Source organism: Aphelocoma coerulescens, chromosome 1, assembly GCF_041296385.1.
Source record: "Aphelocoma coerulescens isolate FSJ_1873_10779 chromosome 1, UR_Acoe_1.0, whole genome shotgun sequence".
In the NCBI taxonomy this organism is placed as follows: Eukaryota; Metazoa; Chordata; class Aves; order Passeriformes; family Corvidae; genus Aphelocoma; species Aphelocoma coerulescens.
Window position 1 is genome coordinate 93,826,213 of NC_091013.1, and position 16,819 is coordinate 93,843,031.

General features: G+C 49.0%; 1 protein-coding gene across 2 annotated transcripts; it reads left to right on the plus strand.

Moving 5' to 3' along the window:
- The first annotated feature begins 126 nt into the window (after positions 1-126).
- On the plus strand, positions 127-6,802 carry MLF2 (myeloid leukemia factor 2). Of its 2 annotated transcripts, none has more exons than XM_069018556.1 (9): positions 127-244; positions 397-470; positions 2,246-2,372; positions 2,814-2,849; positions 4,278-4,331; positions 4,737-4,862; positions 5,197-5,356; positions 5,446-5,686; positions 6,214-6,802. In XM_069018556.1, exons 2-8 carry the CDS (start codon positions 421-423, stop codon positions 5,622-5,624), a joined length of 732 nt encoding a protein of 243 aa, XP_068874657.1. In that variant the 5' UTR covers positions 127-244; positions 397-420; the 3' UTR covers positions 5,625-5,686; positions 6,214-6,802. The 2 variants fall into 2 exon arrangements, with proteins under 2 accessions (XP_068874657.1, XP_068874666.1); XM_069018565.1 differs by having other exon boundaries at positions 127-234.
- Positions 6,803-16,819: the final 10,017 nt, after the last annotated feature.

The window sequence follows — 16,819 nt, forward strand, 5'->3', positions numbered from 1 at the left end:
CTCTGTCTCTCCCGGGCTGCCCGGTGGGAGCTGCGGGCCGGGGGCGCGGCCCGCGGGGGCGCCAGGGGGCGCTGTGCCGCGCGGACGCGCCTCGCCCGCGCCCTCCCCCGGGGCGGGCGCGCATGCGCGGCGCGGGCGGGGCGGAGGCAGCGCGGGCCGGGGCGCGATGGGCGCGGAGGCGTGAGCGGCCCGGGGGCTCCGGCTGCGCCGAACCGGGACCGCCGACACCGGCAGGCACGGCAGGGTAGGGACGCGGCGGGCGGGCCGGGACCGGGGGCGAGCGCTACCGTCACCTGCCCGGACTGGCGGCGGGGCGGGGGGGCCGGTTCCGCCGCTCCGCTCCGCCCCTCCCCGCCCTCAGCCCCGGCTGCGCTCACCGCCCTCTCCCCTCCGCAGAGGCCGCCCCCGAGCGAGGGAAGCATGTTCCGGCTGATGAGGGATGGCGAGCCGGAGGATCCCATGTTTGCCATGTGAGTCGGGGTGGGCAGCCTGCGGGGGGATCGGCGGGAGGGAAGGGGGGGCTGCGGCACGGATCGTCCCCCGGGAGGTGTGCGCTGCCCCCGCGTCCCACCGGGCGGGCAGAGGCCGGCCGGGCCCCGGGAGCGCCGCCGCAGCGCAGCTGTCTGGGGACGAACACAAACATCCTCCGGAGGGGCAGCGCGGCCAATAACACGGGTCGCGTCGGTCTCCTTTCTGCGGTATTCGAGCGTGGTCTTGGAGGAAAGCGTAATAAAGTAGGCCAAAAGGCATCGCAGCTGTCTGAGAGGAAGAGAGGGCTGGAATAACTAATCTTTTTCTTTGCGCAAGGATTTTTTTTTTTTTTTTTCTTATGCAAAGTAGGGTTGCAGTTGAGATAGCTAAAATCTGCTGCTCTGTCCAGTGTTTGTTGCTGTTCTGCACAGGAAGTCATTAATGGAGCTGGAGAAGGCTGCTGAAGCAGTTGTCAAGTTGTGAAGAACAAAGTAAAGAGAAGACAACGAGTAGTTTTGAAACACAAGTATTGAAATCTAACAAAGGTCCCAAGAACTCTTCCTGGGATTCCTTTCACTGAATGTTTTTGTTTCTGTCCTCAGTACAGAAATTGGATGCTATTGATAAATTTTGGCAGTGACACTAAGTTGGCAGCCCTTGCCAAAGTGGATAAGGAATAGGCTGTAATACAGGAAGAATTTGATTATGTTAAACAAGACACTACTAGAAATTTGGTGAAATTTATGCACGTAGAAGAACAGTCCATTTTTTGGCGTATGAAATCAGTGGTAAGCAAGACTTTTATCAGCTGTGAGCAAATTAGCAGGAGAGGAGACCTCGATGTCCCAGTTAGTCACAGAATGACAGCGTGTTCTCATTAACATGGCAGGTATGAGTCTAGCTTTTATTATGGGAAGCATTTCCAGTAGAGACAGAAAAGTACTGGGTTGTAGTAGGTACTGTTGTGATCTCAGGAACAGTCTATGCTGTAGAGGTTATTAATGCTCAAGAGGGATAATTGCAGACTACAAGATGGGCAGGAAAAAAGCTATGGTATTTCCCAGAAGTTTCTTATTGTGGTTGCTGTATTCTGTGACTATTTATCCTTACCCTCCTTTTCCTCCTCTCGCTTCTCCAGGATGTGTGAATCTGTGCAGCCCTCAAAGTGGAGGCTGCAAAAGAAGGGAAAACCAGCTAGGGATCCCATTTATTCTTCCCTTTCTCCCTCAAATCTGGAAAAGCTGTATGTGGTCTCACCCCCTGGGGGCAGAGGGTTGTCAGGCCATACAGTCCATTCTGGAGGTTCCAGTCCTGCATTGCACTGTTCGTGTGTATGTATGTGGAGAGGTGAGAGGACAATATGTAGGATCTCCTCCTCCCTGGTGCCATTAAGTGTAGCCCTCTCTTTGCAGCCAGGAGGGTCTTCGTGTACCTCCCTACAAAAGGTGTCAGAGCAGCGAGGTTCTGGAACAGCCTTGGCCATGCTTTACTCCAAAGCAGTACTGAGAGCAGAACACCAACCTACTTCTGAGCAGACAGCAGTTAGTACCTGAGAGGGCTTCTGTGGTATAAAACCTTCTATCACAAGAGATGTGATGGGATCCAGAGGTCCCTTCCAGCCCTAAGGATCACCATAGCCAGCTCCTACTTCTCAGGATTCTGAATTTTCAGCTTGGGAAGGAATGTACAGTTGTGTAAGGAAAACTCAAGAGTCAGGAGGAGTGGATTATATGGGGCTTTGTCCTCACCATTGTTCTCTCCACCTTTCCAAAAGGGATCCTTTTGCCATCCACCGGCAGCACATGAACCGCATGCTGTCTGGGAGTTTCGGGTTCGGGCCGCTCCTTGGCATCACGGATGGGACCACACCTGGGGCTCGCCAGGCTGGCCGCAGGATGCAGGTAACAGAGGGGCTGAGTACAGGCTGGAATTTCTCAAACTGCCACGTCAGTTTCTGCCTCCCACCATTCCTGGGCTGGGCACGCCCCTGCCTCCACACAGGTGGTGGGTGCAGAATTAATCTCCAGTGCAGTGGTGTTCTGGTCCTTCTCTCTACTCCACCTGTATTAATGTGTTGAGTGCAACTGCGTTCTAGGTTGGATGGGAGGAAGGGAATGAATTCATATAACAGGGAGACATTTAGGAGTAGCACCTCATGTCTGGTTTGTTAGGGGTGATATGGCTTGAACTCCCAGGAATCCATGGGGCTCTTTCTTAATCTGTTTGTAGAGCCTGAGTGTTCCCAGTTCTGTTTCTGAGAAGGATTAGTGTGTTCTGATGAGGATATAGTGTTTGGCTGTTGCAAAGTCATTCTCTGTTCTGTTTTTCTGTTCTCCTGGCAGGCAGGAGCTGTTTCACCCTTTGGGATGCTCGGCATGGTAAGTTTTCTGTTTTTCTGGGTCAGATTATAGAGGTTTTGCAAGTAGTGGCTCCATGCTGAGATTCATCAGCACTGTGTGCAACCAGTGCTAAAATGTAGCCATCTGTGAGCATGACCAGCTATCCTACCAGGTAGGGAGGATGTGAATGTCTTAGGAGACTAGGATGAGCTTTAGATTTATAGTAAATGGAATAGGGAAGAGGGTATTGAGCTGAAACTGGAAGCATCTGGTTCCTCGTGGACCTCTCATAGAGTTGCTTTATGACTTCAGGCCTTTACCTTGTTTCCCCTCTAATGTTTTAATCCTGGCCGTGAGCTGTTTTCAAAGAGAGAGTCTAACTCTGTTTATATGGGGAAGTTGTATTTGCACCTTGACCAGAGAAAAGCCATAAAGCTGTTACAGCACAATATTTCATGGGACTTGGGACAGTTAATATCTGGGAAGAGCAGGTAGTCCTGTAATAATCTCGTATGTGTGAAAAGAAGCTGCAGATCTGGAGGTAATGGAGGAGCTGTGAGGATGCGAGGGAAGGACTTGGCCATCAGTAGGCAGAGGGGATGATTGCACCTCCTCTGCCAGTGGTGGCGGCTGGAGAAGCCAGCAGGATGCTTCAGGTCTACAGGGCTGGAATGAGAATGGCTGTGTGTACGTGAGAGCCCCGCGCTCGGAGCGTGCTGGTCTCCGTCTTCCACCGAAATAATACAGTGGGAATAGGTTATTCCAGATCCAGCAACTTCAGCTGTCTTGCTCTGCAGAATTGCCTCATGAAAGAGACTCTAGAGTCCTGGAATTTCTGTAGCTCAGAGGAGGATTAATAAGACTACAAACACATAGACTTCAAAGCATAATAACATTGCATGTGAGTACTGCTCTGCTGGAAACGAGAACAAGAGGCTACTCGAGGAAACAAAAAGAAATCAGCAAGTTTGAACTGACATTATAATTTTGTTTACATATTGCACAATTAACCTGTGAGACCTGCTGGCCCAGGGTGTTACTGCAGCCTTCAAGTTTACAGGATGGAAAAGGCAGGTGTTTGTAGGGGAAAATAAGCAAATTTGTTGTTATGCTAGAAAGAAAACAATCAGTGGAAACTTTTCTTAAGCTCACCGATAGTGCACATGCTGAGATTTCTTCTCTTAACTTTGCTGAGTTCCCAGGCTCACAAAGCCCAGTGTATCAGTAGTTGGATTGAAACTAAAAGAACAACCTTTGCCAGAATATTGGGCAATGCAACTTGAGAGAATGGAGAGAACAGCAACCCCAAATTCTGGGGATTTTTTTCCTGCACTACTGAAAGAACAGGAAAAAAACCCCAAGGTTCTTCTTCTTAGGCAGCAGGTTTTTTTGCAGATAGTTTGTTGTTCTTTCCTCATGTCTCTTCCCAGACTGACTACTCTTGTGTTCTCTTTTCCTTTTTATCAGGCAGGTGGCTTTATAGATATGTTTGGGATGATGAACGACATGATTGGAAACATGGTAAGAACCCTCCATGAACCCTTCTGTATTGAGGGGAGTGCTGAGGGTGCTTCTGCCATCCCTCTAATGTGTCCCACCTTACTGTGCTGCTTGGGCTGGACTGAGCCACACCTGCCAAGGTGGCAGAGGCTGTAAGCTTTGCTTCATCGCTGGGAGTCAGTGACAGAGCTTGTTCCTGAGTGCAGGGAGAGGAGAAGGGTGAGGAAGGAAGTGTAGGGGCGGACTTGTTTAGCAAGAAATAGGTATTAATTTAACAGGAAGATGTATTCTTCAGAAAAATGGACCCATGGGGATTATAGTCTTCCTATTGTAACTTCTTCCTACTTCATTGTATATAGACAATTAAATGCCATCTCTTCTTCCCTCCCATCCCTTCTTTCTGCCATTCCCCACTCCTTCCTGCAGGAGCATATGACAAGTGGTGCTAACTGCCAGACATTTACCTCCTCAACCGTCATCTCTTACTCCAACCTGGGTGATGGGCCCAAAGTCTATCAGGAGACCTCAGAGATGCGTTCAGCACCTGGTGGGGTAAGGAGGCAGCTGCTGGCTTTGCTGTGAGAGCGTGGGCTTTGTTTGGTGGCTTTGTGGGTGGCCACCCACAGCACTTGGCTTTGCAGTCAGCTGCAGTTCAAGGAGCACACTTTGCTCTTGTGACTCACTGAACCGTGCCAAGGGCCCCGGGAGGAAATGGGAAGTGTTGGCAGCGGGGAATCCATTCTTCCTTCTTCATAACGTCGCGTCTGGCGTCCTGGGAGTGGTGGCAGTGCAAATTGGCTGAAATACTGGAGGCAGGAATCGGAGTGCCTTAGGGGGCTGGGAGAAGGAATGAAAATGTTGATTCCACGTGGGAATGTGCCCCCAGATCCGTGAGACAAGGCGAACCGTAAGGGACTCGGACAGCGGCTTGGAACAGATGTCGATTGGACACCACATCAGGGAGAGGGCGCACATCATGCAGCGGTCCCGGAACCATCGCACAGGTGACCAGGAGGAGAGGCAGGACTACATCAACATGGATGAAAGTGAGTAGTGCCCATGTCCTCTTCCCAGCAAAACCAGGTGCCGCTTCCCCACCTGCTCCTCCACCTGAACTTGTTGTCTCCCTGCGCAGGCGACGCAGCCGCGTTTGACGACGAGTGGCGGCGAGAGACGTCCCGCTTCCGGCCGCAGCGGGGCCTGGATTACCGGCGTCACGAAGGCAGCGCTGGCCGGCGCACCGAAGGGACTCGTCTCGCCATCCAGGGCCCTGAGGATTCTCCCTCCAGACAGTCCCGCCGGTACGACTGGTGAACTCGGAGCAGACCTTGTGGGGGGTGCAGCGTGGCCACCCCCAAATCTACCTACACACTCTTGTAAGTCTTGGCAAGTTCCTTCCTTGCCTTCCACTGCATGGTTGCCTCTTAGCCATAGGGTTATTTTTTTTTCTTTGCACTAATCTTATATTATTTTGAAGTTTCGGTTGCAAATGGGTTTTCCCACTTTGAGAGAGCAGGGAAAGGTGTGAACTTGGAGAAGATGCTGTGCTGAACCGGAAGATGGAAGCTGTTTAAGTTAGCTTTGTCATAAACAAAGACCTGTGGTGTCAGCCTTAACTGTTGGCTGAAATAGTATGACATGTAGGATTGCAATCCGGAGTGTTTATATTGTCATTGTGTAGAACTCAGAGACTGCTGTCCGTCCAGTTTGAAATGTAGGTAAGTGTCTGCTCTCCTGCGCTTTGAATAGGGCTCACTAGGATGTGATCTAGTGCTTGAAAAGGAACATTTTCCCCTTTTTTTGATGTCTAGACATAAGGTTTAAACATGTCTTTATCTGTCTTTTGTCCTGCTTTATAGGTACCACTTACTCGTTTTATGTCTTCTGTTTCCTTTCCTCCCAGGTACAGACAGTGAAACTCTGAAGCCCCTTCAAAGCACCACTTGGACCCTCCTCGAATTTAGTATTAACCTCCCTCCCACTTAAGAATTGAAACAAAGCAACTAATCTTCTGCATTGCTCTTTTTCACCCCATTTGAGTGCTGCAGTGGGGCATGGGGAATCTCACTGATGTGCAAGGAACACATTAATTGCCCATTCCCTCTCTGCTGTCCCTTGGCTCTGTTCTTTCTGCCAGTAGTGGTGGGCATGAGGAGCTGCCACCTTGCCTCTTCCATCCTTTCCACTCTTTCTGTGCTGGGTTGGGCTGGTTCTGAAGTTTGTGTTTGGTCCCCTGTGGAAGGAATATGAGGGAATTCTGCTAGAACCCCCTGTCAGTCCCCTCACGGGGACAGAGGCTCCGATTCCCCTGCTGCTCCTTGGTGCATCTGTGGAGAAGCAGAAGGATGTGTGCGTTGGAGAAGGGAGGAGCAAAACAAAAGCTGGATCAGCCTGTGGGCCCCCCGACCCCTCTTCAGTCAGCTCCCCCACTTTTTTAATTTGTGAAACTTGTAACTAGATGTTTACTGAATAAAGAAACAAACTGTAAAGAATTGGTGGATCAGTCTTTGCCTTCAGCTGACGTAATTGTGCCTGCTGTGGAATTAAGTAACCTCTTTCACATCCTTGGGGAATTGCTGAGGAGAAACTTGGTGTTAAATTCTAAGGTTTTGTTTTCTTACAGAAAATAGCCTAATAGCCTTCCCATGCAGTCACAGAGTGAGATGATGCTCAACATGGAAATCATGAAAGAAGATCCAAGAACTCACCCTTTGAAAAAAATGCCCTCTAATTGCTGTAGTTTTGCTGTGCACTCAAGGGAAATTTGTCAGTCTTTCTTGCTGCCTGGTCAGCTGTGCAGCCCTGAATTGGGCCTCTGGGGTTCCTGCACAGACAGGGAATACTTCCATTATTTTCTTACTATATCACTGTGACCGAGGGTGACGTTGTGAATGACCTTTTCTTAACTAGAGAGGCATTAGGAATACAGGACCAGGGAAGATCTCCTGGGTTCTTGGCCATTTTCCTGCTCCGGTACACACCCTTACACAAACCTTTTCATCACTTTATTTGGAACAGAAGGCAGGAAATCAATTCATGACTTACACTTGGAAGTGGTGCACTGGGATCTTGCTTTGTATCCCTCTGTTGTACATGTGGGCACTGACAGAGACACTGACTGTCCTGCCCTGAAAAAAGGTTGCAGCATTCACCCTCTGGAAGCTCAGGGCAGAGTTTGCGTGTGTTCCACCCTTCAAGGAGGTGCAGAACAGAGCTTTGGCTGGTGGCAAGCTCTGTCCCCACTGCCCCGTGCTGTTTCATCCCATGGCAAACCCCAGTAGGAGTCATAGAATGGTTTGGAAGAGACTTCAAAGACTGCTGTCCCTGGCAGTGGAGTGACTTTCTGGAGGTGTCATACTCAAGACAGGCCCTGAAGAGAGCAAAGCTGAAGGAGGAGCTACACAGAGAAAAGCAGGGCTTGGGAGAGGTTTCGTGGAAGTCATCTTGGGGTTGCCAGACTGAGAGAGAAAGGACTGCAATAACAGCAGCCCTCATCTCTGGCACCCTCGAGCACAATGTGGCACCTGGTGTTTTGATCCAGCAAAGAACCAGCTGAGCTCGGAGGGGTGCCCACAGCACGGAGACAGTGGCAGTAACCAGCTGCTGGGTCCTGGCCCGGTTTTGAGGTGATGTCTGAGACGGAGAACAAGAAGGTGGCCGTGGTGGTGGTGGGGATTAACATTGACCTTTGATTGTGAGGATCCATTCCTCTTTGGGCATGGATTTCCTAATCTTGATCTAATCCCAAATCCTTTCATCTGGATTCAGCCTCTGCTCCCCGTTGGGTGCTGTCCTGCTTACGGATTTAGGTAGGACCCTTGTGTGCTCTTCCACTCTGCAGTGGGGGGTGATTTACCTGGCTGCCTGAACCTTGCTAGCTGCTGCACATCATTCCCAAGGTCTTGGCCTTCTCCAGGGGCAGCAAGGCACTGGTGGTCTAGGAATATGGAAAAGAAGTTCAGTGAGAGGAGAACTTTGTGTTAAGACAGGAGGTCAGGAGAGTGTTTTAGACATCCCAAACCAGGAAGCAGGAGAAGTATATTGAGAGGGCGACCCCTTTGCTTGTCCCAAGGCTGACAGGATACATGAACTTCTGACTTCAGAAAGGAGGAGGGGTTTTTCCAAGGAAGGGAACACACCTACCTGGGGTTAATTTTTTCCTATTAGTTACAGTTTCAAGTGAAATGGTTTCCCCTTAAAAGCAGTCCACCTCCTGTATCGGGCACAGGAAAGGCTGGGATGAGACTCTTCCATTTCTGAAACGTCTGTGAGAGCTGTGCCAGCAAGATGGAGAAAGAGAAGGTTGGATGTTCCCAATATGAAAATCAAACTGCTTATTTCAGATGTGCAGGGCATGGTTCCAAGTCATCCTTATCCATCCAAGGGAGACAAAATCCCCTCTTGCTCCTTCTCCCACAGATGTCACCTTCAAATTGGACTAATTGAAGCACCAAATCAGTGCAGTTCAGAGGTACTACTGGATCTCCTTAAGCAGCAAGTAGGGCACCTGAAATGAGACAGAGGGGCCTGATGCTTTCAAGAGACAGACATAAGGGGACATGGGTAGAATGAGGTGGAGAGAGGCTAGAAACACTGGTAGGAAGATGGATAGCATAACCTTAGATGAGAATGCACCAGAATAAACCAGAAACTTAGGTGGTTTTGTTTGTTGTATATTAAGTTTTCCATAATTGAAAATATATCATGAAAATAAAACCCATTAGGGCTAGTGGGAACTTTGTCCTTAAAAGTTTTTGTGGGTAGCCCTGAAGGTCTGTGCATCTTTCACTGTACTTTTTGAAGCATTGTAAAATACTGAGGGAATTGTAGAATACTGGGGAGAAAGAAATTTGTGGAAGTTAGCCTTGTGCCAATACTTTCAAATAAAAAATTAGATGATATCCACACCTGTAAACCAGGTAAGCTGACATTAAATCAAGATAAGAGATTAAAAATGCATTAAATTTAAAAATAAATATTTGTGTGTTGGTGCTTATAATACGTGACCTCACTTCTCAAAATTGTTCCTGTCCAGCAACTGTGATAATTTCTGATTAAATTATGGGTTGGGTTAATGAAGGCACTACAGCAACCCAGAGTCAGAGGTTACACCAGCATGAGGCATTTTATCTGGCCATCCAAGACTATGTTCTGATGTAAAATAAGTTAGTAATTATTAAATCAACAAAAGGGCCAATATTATAAATTTTTGTTCACTGATAGATTTCAAGTAATGAGGGGGAAAAGAGACTGTAGAATATGAAATTATTTCCAGTAGGATGTTGTTCCGAAACTAATGCTCATTAGAAACTTGATTAATGATCTGAAAGAAGGTATTAAGCCAGTGCTGATGAAGCTTTTAGAGGATACAAAGAACAATGAAAGTAATAAATGTTGGAAAAAGATGAGATGTACTGAACAGTCAGTAACTACTGGTGTGTGTTTATTTATAAACAGTAGGTATTTTTGGCTGCACTGAATGCAGAAAAGACATTCATCCAGGAACGTAAACATAGTCTGTGCTCTTTCAAGATGGAGGACTCCAAAAGGAATTGGGATTGGAAGACAATCAGGGAAATGAATGGTACTTGCATAATTCTTCATCTGTGCAGAGGGGTTACACTGGGATGCATTAGCCTGTGTTCTCCAAGAACAGAGGTAAAATTTCTCCCCTCTGAAGGATCACAGAATGGTTTGGGTTGAAAGGGACCTTACAGATCATCCAGTTCCAACCTCCCCGCCGTGGGCAGGGACACCTTCCACTCAACCAGGTCATTCAGAGTCCCATCCAACCTGGCCTTGAACACTACCAGGGATGGGGCATCCACAGCTTCTCTGGGCAATCTGTGCCAGTGCCTCACCATCGTCACAGTAAAGAATTTCATCCTAATATCCAGCAGAAACCTGCTCTCTTTCAGTTTGAAGCCATCTGCCTTCTGTCACTACATGCTCTTGTAAATAGTCTTTCTCCATCTTTCTTGTAGGCTCTCTTTGGGTACTGGAAGGCTGCATTTAGGTCACCCCAAAGCCTTCTCTTCTCCAGGCTGAACAATCCCAGTTCTCTTCAATTCTCTCAGCCTTTCCTTGTAGGGGTGCTCCATCCCTCTGATTATTTTGGTATTTCACAGTAGTGAGCCAGTTGCGGGAAATGTGGGTATCGGACACTAAAAAGGACACCACAGAAGACTCAAGAAGAGGGAAACAAGGATGACTTGAAGCCTGGAAACACTGCCTAGCACTACAGGATAACAAGAACTCAAGACTCCCGCATCTGAGCTCACTCCACTGGAGCACGGGCTACCATTACCTAAATGGGAACAAGGCTTCTGACAGTAGAGGGCTCTTCAACCCAGCAGAAAACCTGCAGCGACCTCACGATGGAGCTGGGAATAAATGCAGACCTTGTGTGAGAGCAGTAGAGCACACGTCTGTTTCCCAGCTCTCCCTACTCCAAACCCCATGGGGTGTCCCAAAAAGAATTTGCGGAGTGGGCACAGGAATGGGGTGAGGGAGTTCTTGGCCACTCGAGAAGCCAAGCGATGTGATTATACCATTCTCTCTGGGCTTCAAAAATCTATGAGCAGGAGAGGGAAACAGACTGGCACAGGCCTAGACTGAAGGGAAAGGTGGGAAGGGAAAGAAGAGACCTTGTGACTTGACAAGGGCTTCAAAGCAGGTGGGACCACAAAGGACTGCAGGAAACAGAGCTCTCTCTGGGCACAATGGCTTGTTTGGGAAGCAAACATGCACTGCCATGGGGTTGGAGTGTAAAATCCTACAGGCGTTGGCTCCAGTGCTGGAGAACAAAAGGATTTTAAATAGACCTCAATACAGTGTATAAGTTAAAGATGAGTTGTTTGATTTCCAATATTTTTTTACTTTTCATAACATTCTAAAAAATGGTCTTGATTTTATTTTTCAGCTCTGTCTTAAATGTAACTGGGTTTTTTTCCTCCTGGGAATTTTCCTTTTTAAAGACAACACTTCAAAAACTGTTCTCATGGGGAAACTTCACTTCAGTTATTATTATTTCCACTATCTCCTCGCATCTGGATGGCTTTTTAAATCCTGAGGGCACTTAATGCAAACTTAGCGTGGAGGGAAAAAAGTAATAAAAGGAAGGGGAGTAGAACAGACGCTACCTATCTTCAACTGCTGGTGATGTAATGTCCAGAGGTAAGCTGGAATATTAGATCCTAGCCTCACAATATCCATCCCTTACTAGTGAGAGAAAAGGAGAACAAAGATTGCAAAAGATAAATGCATGAGTAAATAAATAAAACCCATCAACATTGCCAAATTGGATGTGGCTATCACCCAGAGGATGTAGGTGGCCCCGAAGGTGTCAGTAAGAGCAAAAGGGCTAAAGTTTGTAGCACAAGGTGAAAGGGAAAAGGTGCATAGGACCTAAAAATCAAGATTTTAGCTATAAACTGAAGCTTCTTTGATTATAACCATCAGAAAAGAAGAAATACTCTTGAAGACCAGAGGAGAAGACACACAATCCAGGAGGCATTTCCGGTAGCTATAGGTGTGTGCTACTGTGCCTGTGCGAGATGCTGCTCAGACTTCACCTGTGGAAGAAAACTCTGCTCATTTATAGCCAAGAAAGCTTAATTTGAAGTGCAGGTAAGAGAGCATTTTGCACTCTATTTGAAGAGCAAGTAAGAGAGTATGGAGAGCTCACGGTGCACAAGGGGGCTGATTTGGTTAGTTAAGCAAAGTGAAGTCTGTACTCAAGGGAAATAAACACCAGGGAGGAAGTACAGCTTCAGCTAGAGCCACACTGGCACAGGCACAAGAGAATGTAAACTAGCTGTGAATTCATTTAAGCTGGAAATGAAAAAACTTTAACCACACAGCAGTTGGGTTCTGGGGCAGCCTGCCAAGGGGACTAGTGGGGACAATGAAATTAACCAGTTTGGGGTTGGCACTTGAGAAGGATTTGCAAGGGGTTACGAGACCACAGTGGTAAGAGATCACACTCGATCACCAGGAGCCTCCTTGCTTTTGCTCCCACCAAAGAGATCATCCATCTGCCCACACCTGAAAACAGTGCTAAATGCTTCAGAGGCAGATGCAGGCAAAGCCTCCCCAGAAACATTTTCTCCTGATCTGAAGGGGCTGGGGCTTTACTTGTTCTCAGAACAGGAGGATGCAGGGTTGCTTTTCACACATGCACAAGTGCTACAGGAATTCTGAATATTCCTGTTACCGTAAAAGGGTCACGGCTCTCGAATCCAGCTGACATTTTGCTGCCTATTGAATTCATCACAACAGGAATATAATTGCACACTGCACAAAGAATTTTTGCAAATGAACTCCTTTCCTTGGCAGTGGAAGAGCCTGCCACCAGCAGAGGAGGCAGACAATAGTCCAGCCTAGTTCCACACGGACCAAGAGGGATGCTCGTGGAAAACTGCAGAAGATGAGAGAAAAACACCCAAAAGATGGGGCGCCTGTGGAACCAGTAGAAAAAACAGGTGGTTTTTATATGAGTATTTCAGCTAAGCAGTGACTAGTAATAGGAAAAGGGATGAGGGAAGAAGAGCCCTGCAAGTGGGAACACAGACAGACTCCCATGGAGAGGATGGCAAAAAGGGAAAGGGGTCACAGAAGCAAAATGAGCAGCTATTCCAGGGCATAAAAAGGAGACAAGAAGGATGTCAGTGATCTGAGAGATGCATTTGCAGCAGCTGACACGAACTGTGAGATTCTTCTGACTACTCTACCTTGCTCTGTATCAGAATCCTGCAGAGCCGGGGCCTCATTCCAGGAAGGATGGTCCAGCTGTGGCAAGCAGCAGGCACAGCCCTCAGTGGCTGCTGTTGTCAGGGGGTCTTTGTGCAGAGGTACAGCCCCACGGGCAGCAGAGGGGGACACACATCACCCGTGCCAGCTCTCCCAGCACACCAGACTGTGGGCACCCACCCAGCACAAAGGGCCTTCAGGGGAGCACTGAGCCACTGCACTGCTGGGGCAGAGGTGAGGCATCCCTGCACGGAGCTCTGGGGGACCACACAGCTGCATGATCACCCTGCAATCTGGCTGGCACCACCACGGCCTCTGCAGCATGCCCGTGGCATGCTGCAGCACCACTCCTCAGCTGGCACCAGGAGCTCACAGGAAGATGGAGGTGAGGGGCACATGTCCTGCTGCTGGGCAGGGGCAGGGCTGCCACCCTCCCTGCTCCCCCCAGACAGGCCTGAGGAAACCTGCTGTCCAGAGATGTGCCCCCCAGCCAGCATCACTGGTGCAAAGGAGGCTTGGTAATGTGTAACAGCACTTGGATACACACCAGCCCATCCATTCTTCAGGAAACAAACCACCCTGCCAAAGGTCTCCTCTGGAGACCACAGGCAAGGGCAGCCTCAGAAACCCCAGCAAACAAAATGTTGACTCCCTTTGAGCACACAAAGACCACCTCTGACTCCAGAGGTACCTTGGCACAGAGCAGTGGAGGATGAGGAAAACCTTAGAGAAGTCCTGCAGGGCGTCTGCCTGGCTGTGACACTTCTCCCCACTCACCAGGTATGAATGGGCACTGTGGCAGGGGCCAAGCTGCTGGCAGCAGGTGCCCAAAACCTCCACCACCTTCAAGAAGGGAGCAGCAAGCTCCCCAGAAGAAATTGTGCCTCAGGAATGCAATAATTACCATAATTAACCCAAAAGCCTAATAAGAATCCCTGGTTACCTCTTGGCACAGGGCAGCTGGAGGTGGTGGGCAAAAGCTGGACATTGTGACAGAGCAATTCAGGTCCTGTCCTACCTCCTCCCTTCTCTGAACCCACACGTGAAAGCCCTGGGTAGATACCCAAAGAGGGGGTTGCAATGAATCACTGCACAAAGGTGTTAGACTTTCTGTGCTGGGGATGGCAGATCTCCTCCTCCTCATGCTGGGATAGACATTTCTCTGTGCCCTCTCTTCCACAGTCCCCTAAACCTGATTCCTTTGCAGGGCTTAGTGTGTCCAGGTATTTCTGTTCTCTACTCAGGATCTGTTTTTTCAGTCTTTTCTTTGGAAAAAAATGGGTTAAAACATAAAGACATTTAAAAATGAAAACTTACAATAATGCTCAGTACTTACTTCACTCTTGCCATCTTCAAAGTGATCTATAAATGTTAACTAATTAATTAATCTTCACATCTTCTCTGACTGAAATTCAGTCACGGCTGAAGTGAGCAGAAAAATAAAAAGCGTGGTTTTCAGGTGAAGGGCAAAGGCAAACCTTATGCTCCTGCCCTCTGTTTGCCATCCAGCAAGGCAATTTGCAGCAATACTTTCATTCTGCACTGCAACCCTCTCATTTATTTTTCAGTCCTACCAAAGGTCTGAAGTAATTTTATGTGCTACCTCCAGCTTTCCTTTTCTTAATGGAGGTCTTAAAAGGTGCTCCTTTTGAAAAGTAAACAAAATGGAAGACTTTCAGAGCTCTATTTAATCCCAAACTCTCCTAAAATCAATAACACAGCCAGCCTTGAGAGGGGGACACAGGCAAATGGGAAGGGGGAGCAAGGCCTGTGTATGGCTGTGCTTGGCAAACGCTGCTACCAGAGAGATGAGCTGACCCTGGGAGATGGGGTGAGCAGGATGCCACATAAACAAAGTTGTGGCAGAAGGACACAGCCAGACTTGTGCCAACTGTGACTGAGCCGTGGGCATCCAAGTCTGGGGCCTCAGCACAGCCAGGGACTGGAGTGGCAAGCCCCCCCAGACCCACGCTGGTTCACGCTCTGGCTGCTGTCACCCGTGTGGGGGTTTTGTGCTTCCAAGGCTGATGGCTGTGCTTGGCACAGTGCTCAGGCACTGCTCTGCCTGGCCTTTGCTGCACAGGGCACATGCAACCAGCCTGGAACTCTCAGTGCTGGCTTCCAACTCCACTCCTGGGATCTGCAGTCTGGATTTAAACTGTGGATTCAGGGCATTTAAACAGACCCTTTGTGTCTAATAGCCACAGTTTTGTTAAAGATAGCAAAGCCCAACAGACCAGAGAGGAGCTGAGACACTCGGGGCAAAGAGCTGTTACAGCTGCTCCTGCTAAGCAGCAGCAGGTTCTTGTGGGACACAAATATCCTCCTCCTCCATTATTGGTAACTTCAGCTCTCCCTGGAGGTGACACTGCTCCAGCCCAGCTCCCACTGGACCTCAGCCAGTGGCTGTTAGGACACATGCTTTGTCCGGCTGCTCAGCTCCATCTCAAGCCTGTTCTCCTCACTCTTTCTCCTCACACCCCAATGGCTTTGCAAGCAGCAAATCTTTCAAAGAGTGTGAGGTGCCAGACATCTGGCAGGTGCTTGACAGGTATCACCTCCCCTGTTGGCACCTCGGTCCCAGACTAGCCCTTCCCAGGGAGCTGAAGATCTGATACACATGGACATTACTGCTTCTTGCAGACAATCGCAAACGCAGCGAGCGCAGGGCCTCTCCTCGCTGACAGAGACAGATGAAGGTGACATGACACAGAGGGAGGCAGGCTCAAGGTGATTTAAACAAAAGCTGGGAGCCTTGTCACAATCCCTCCCTACAACTTATGGAGAACAGGATTCATCAGGTAGACTTCCTACGGCTGCAAATTCATCAGGTCTCTCTAGGTGGGTCAACACAATCCTGGCCCAGCTATCCCCTCACGTGCTCCTGCAGCCAGGTTTGTGTCTCCCATCTGGACAACCTCATACCAAAACTCTCCTACTTGGCACTTCTGTGCCAGGCAATGACAGCCAAAGTGCTTGATGCCTCATGCCACAGAAGGATGGAAAGGTGTGGTGCTGCCTGAGCTCGTGGGAGACCCCAGCCAGTGAGAGCCGTCACCCCAGGACAGCTGGCATATCCCTGTCCCCGCAGAGCCAGCTGGTATGCCCAGCCCTGTGACCACACAGAGAGGGACAAACAAAGCTGCTTGGAAGTTTTACGAGTTCATGGGTTTGGGTGACAGGGCTTTCCCACTGACAGTGCTGTATTACAGCAGTCTGGAATTAGCAAAGCAGGGAAATTGCATTCCACCTGCATTTTGTGGGGTTCGAGATCTGAGATGGCACCTTGCTACCACCAAAACAGGTGCAGTCTCATCCCCCTCCCCACCCCCTTCACAAGATTTGCTCACACTTACATTGCCTCAGCTCCAACTCTCATCTGTCTGCACAGGGAGCTGACCCAGGAAAAACCCACCCCAGCCAGTGAACCAAACAAGTCCCCATAGAGACAAAGCTCCCAGCTTTCCTTCACTGGATAATTTTTTCCGTGGTTTGCTCACACACAGAAAGTTCAGGGAATCAAATTTTAGTCTTGGCACAAGGCGCAGAACCAAGCGGGGGTGGGAGTCACGGTGTCAATTTACATTTACATCAGCTACAGGTCGTGGAGAAGCAGTATGACACTGACATCCGTCTGACTCGGCTCCAAGCCAGCCTCGAGGAGGCATCCTTTCAAGAATCCCAGTTAGTTTTTTTCCCTGGGCATCTCAAAGGAATAATTTTCACTGATTTGGATTTTTTTTTTTTCCCAACCAGAC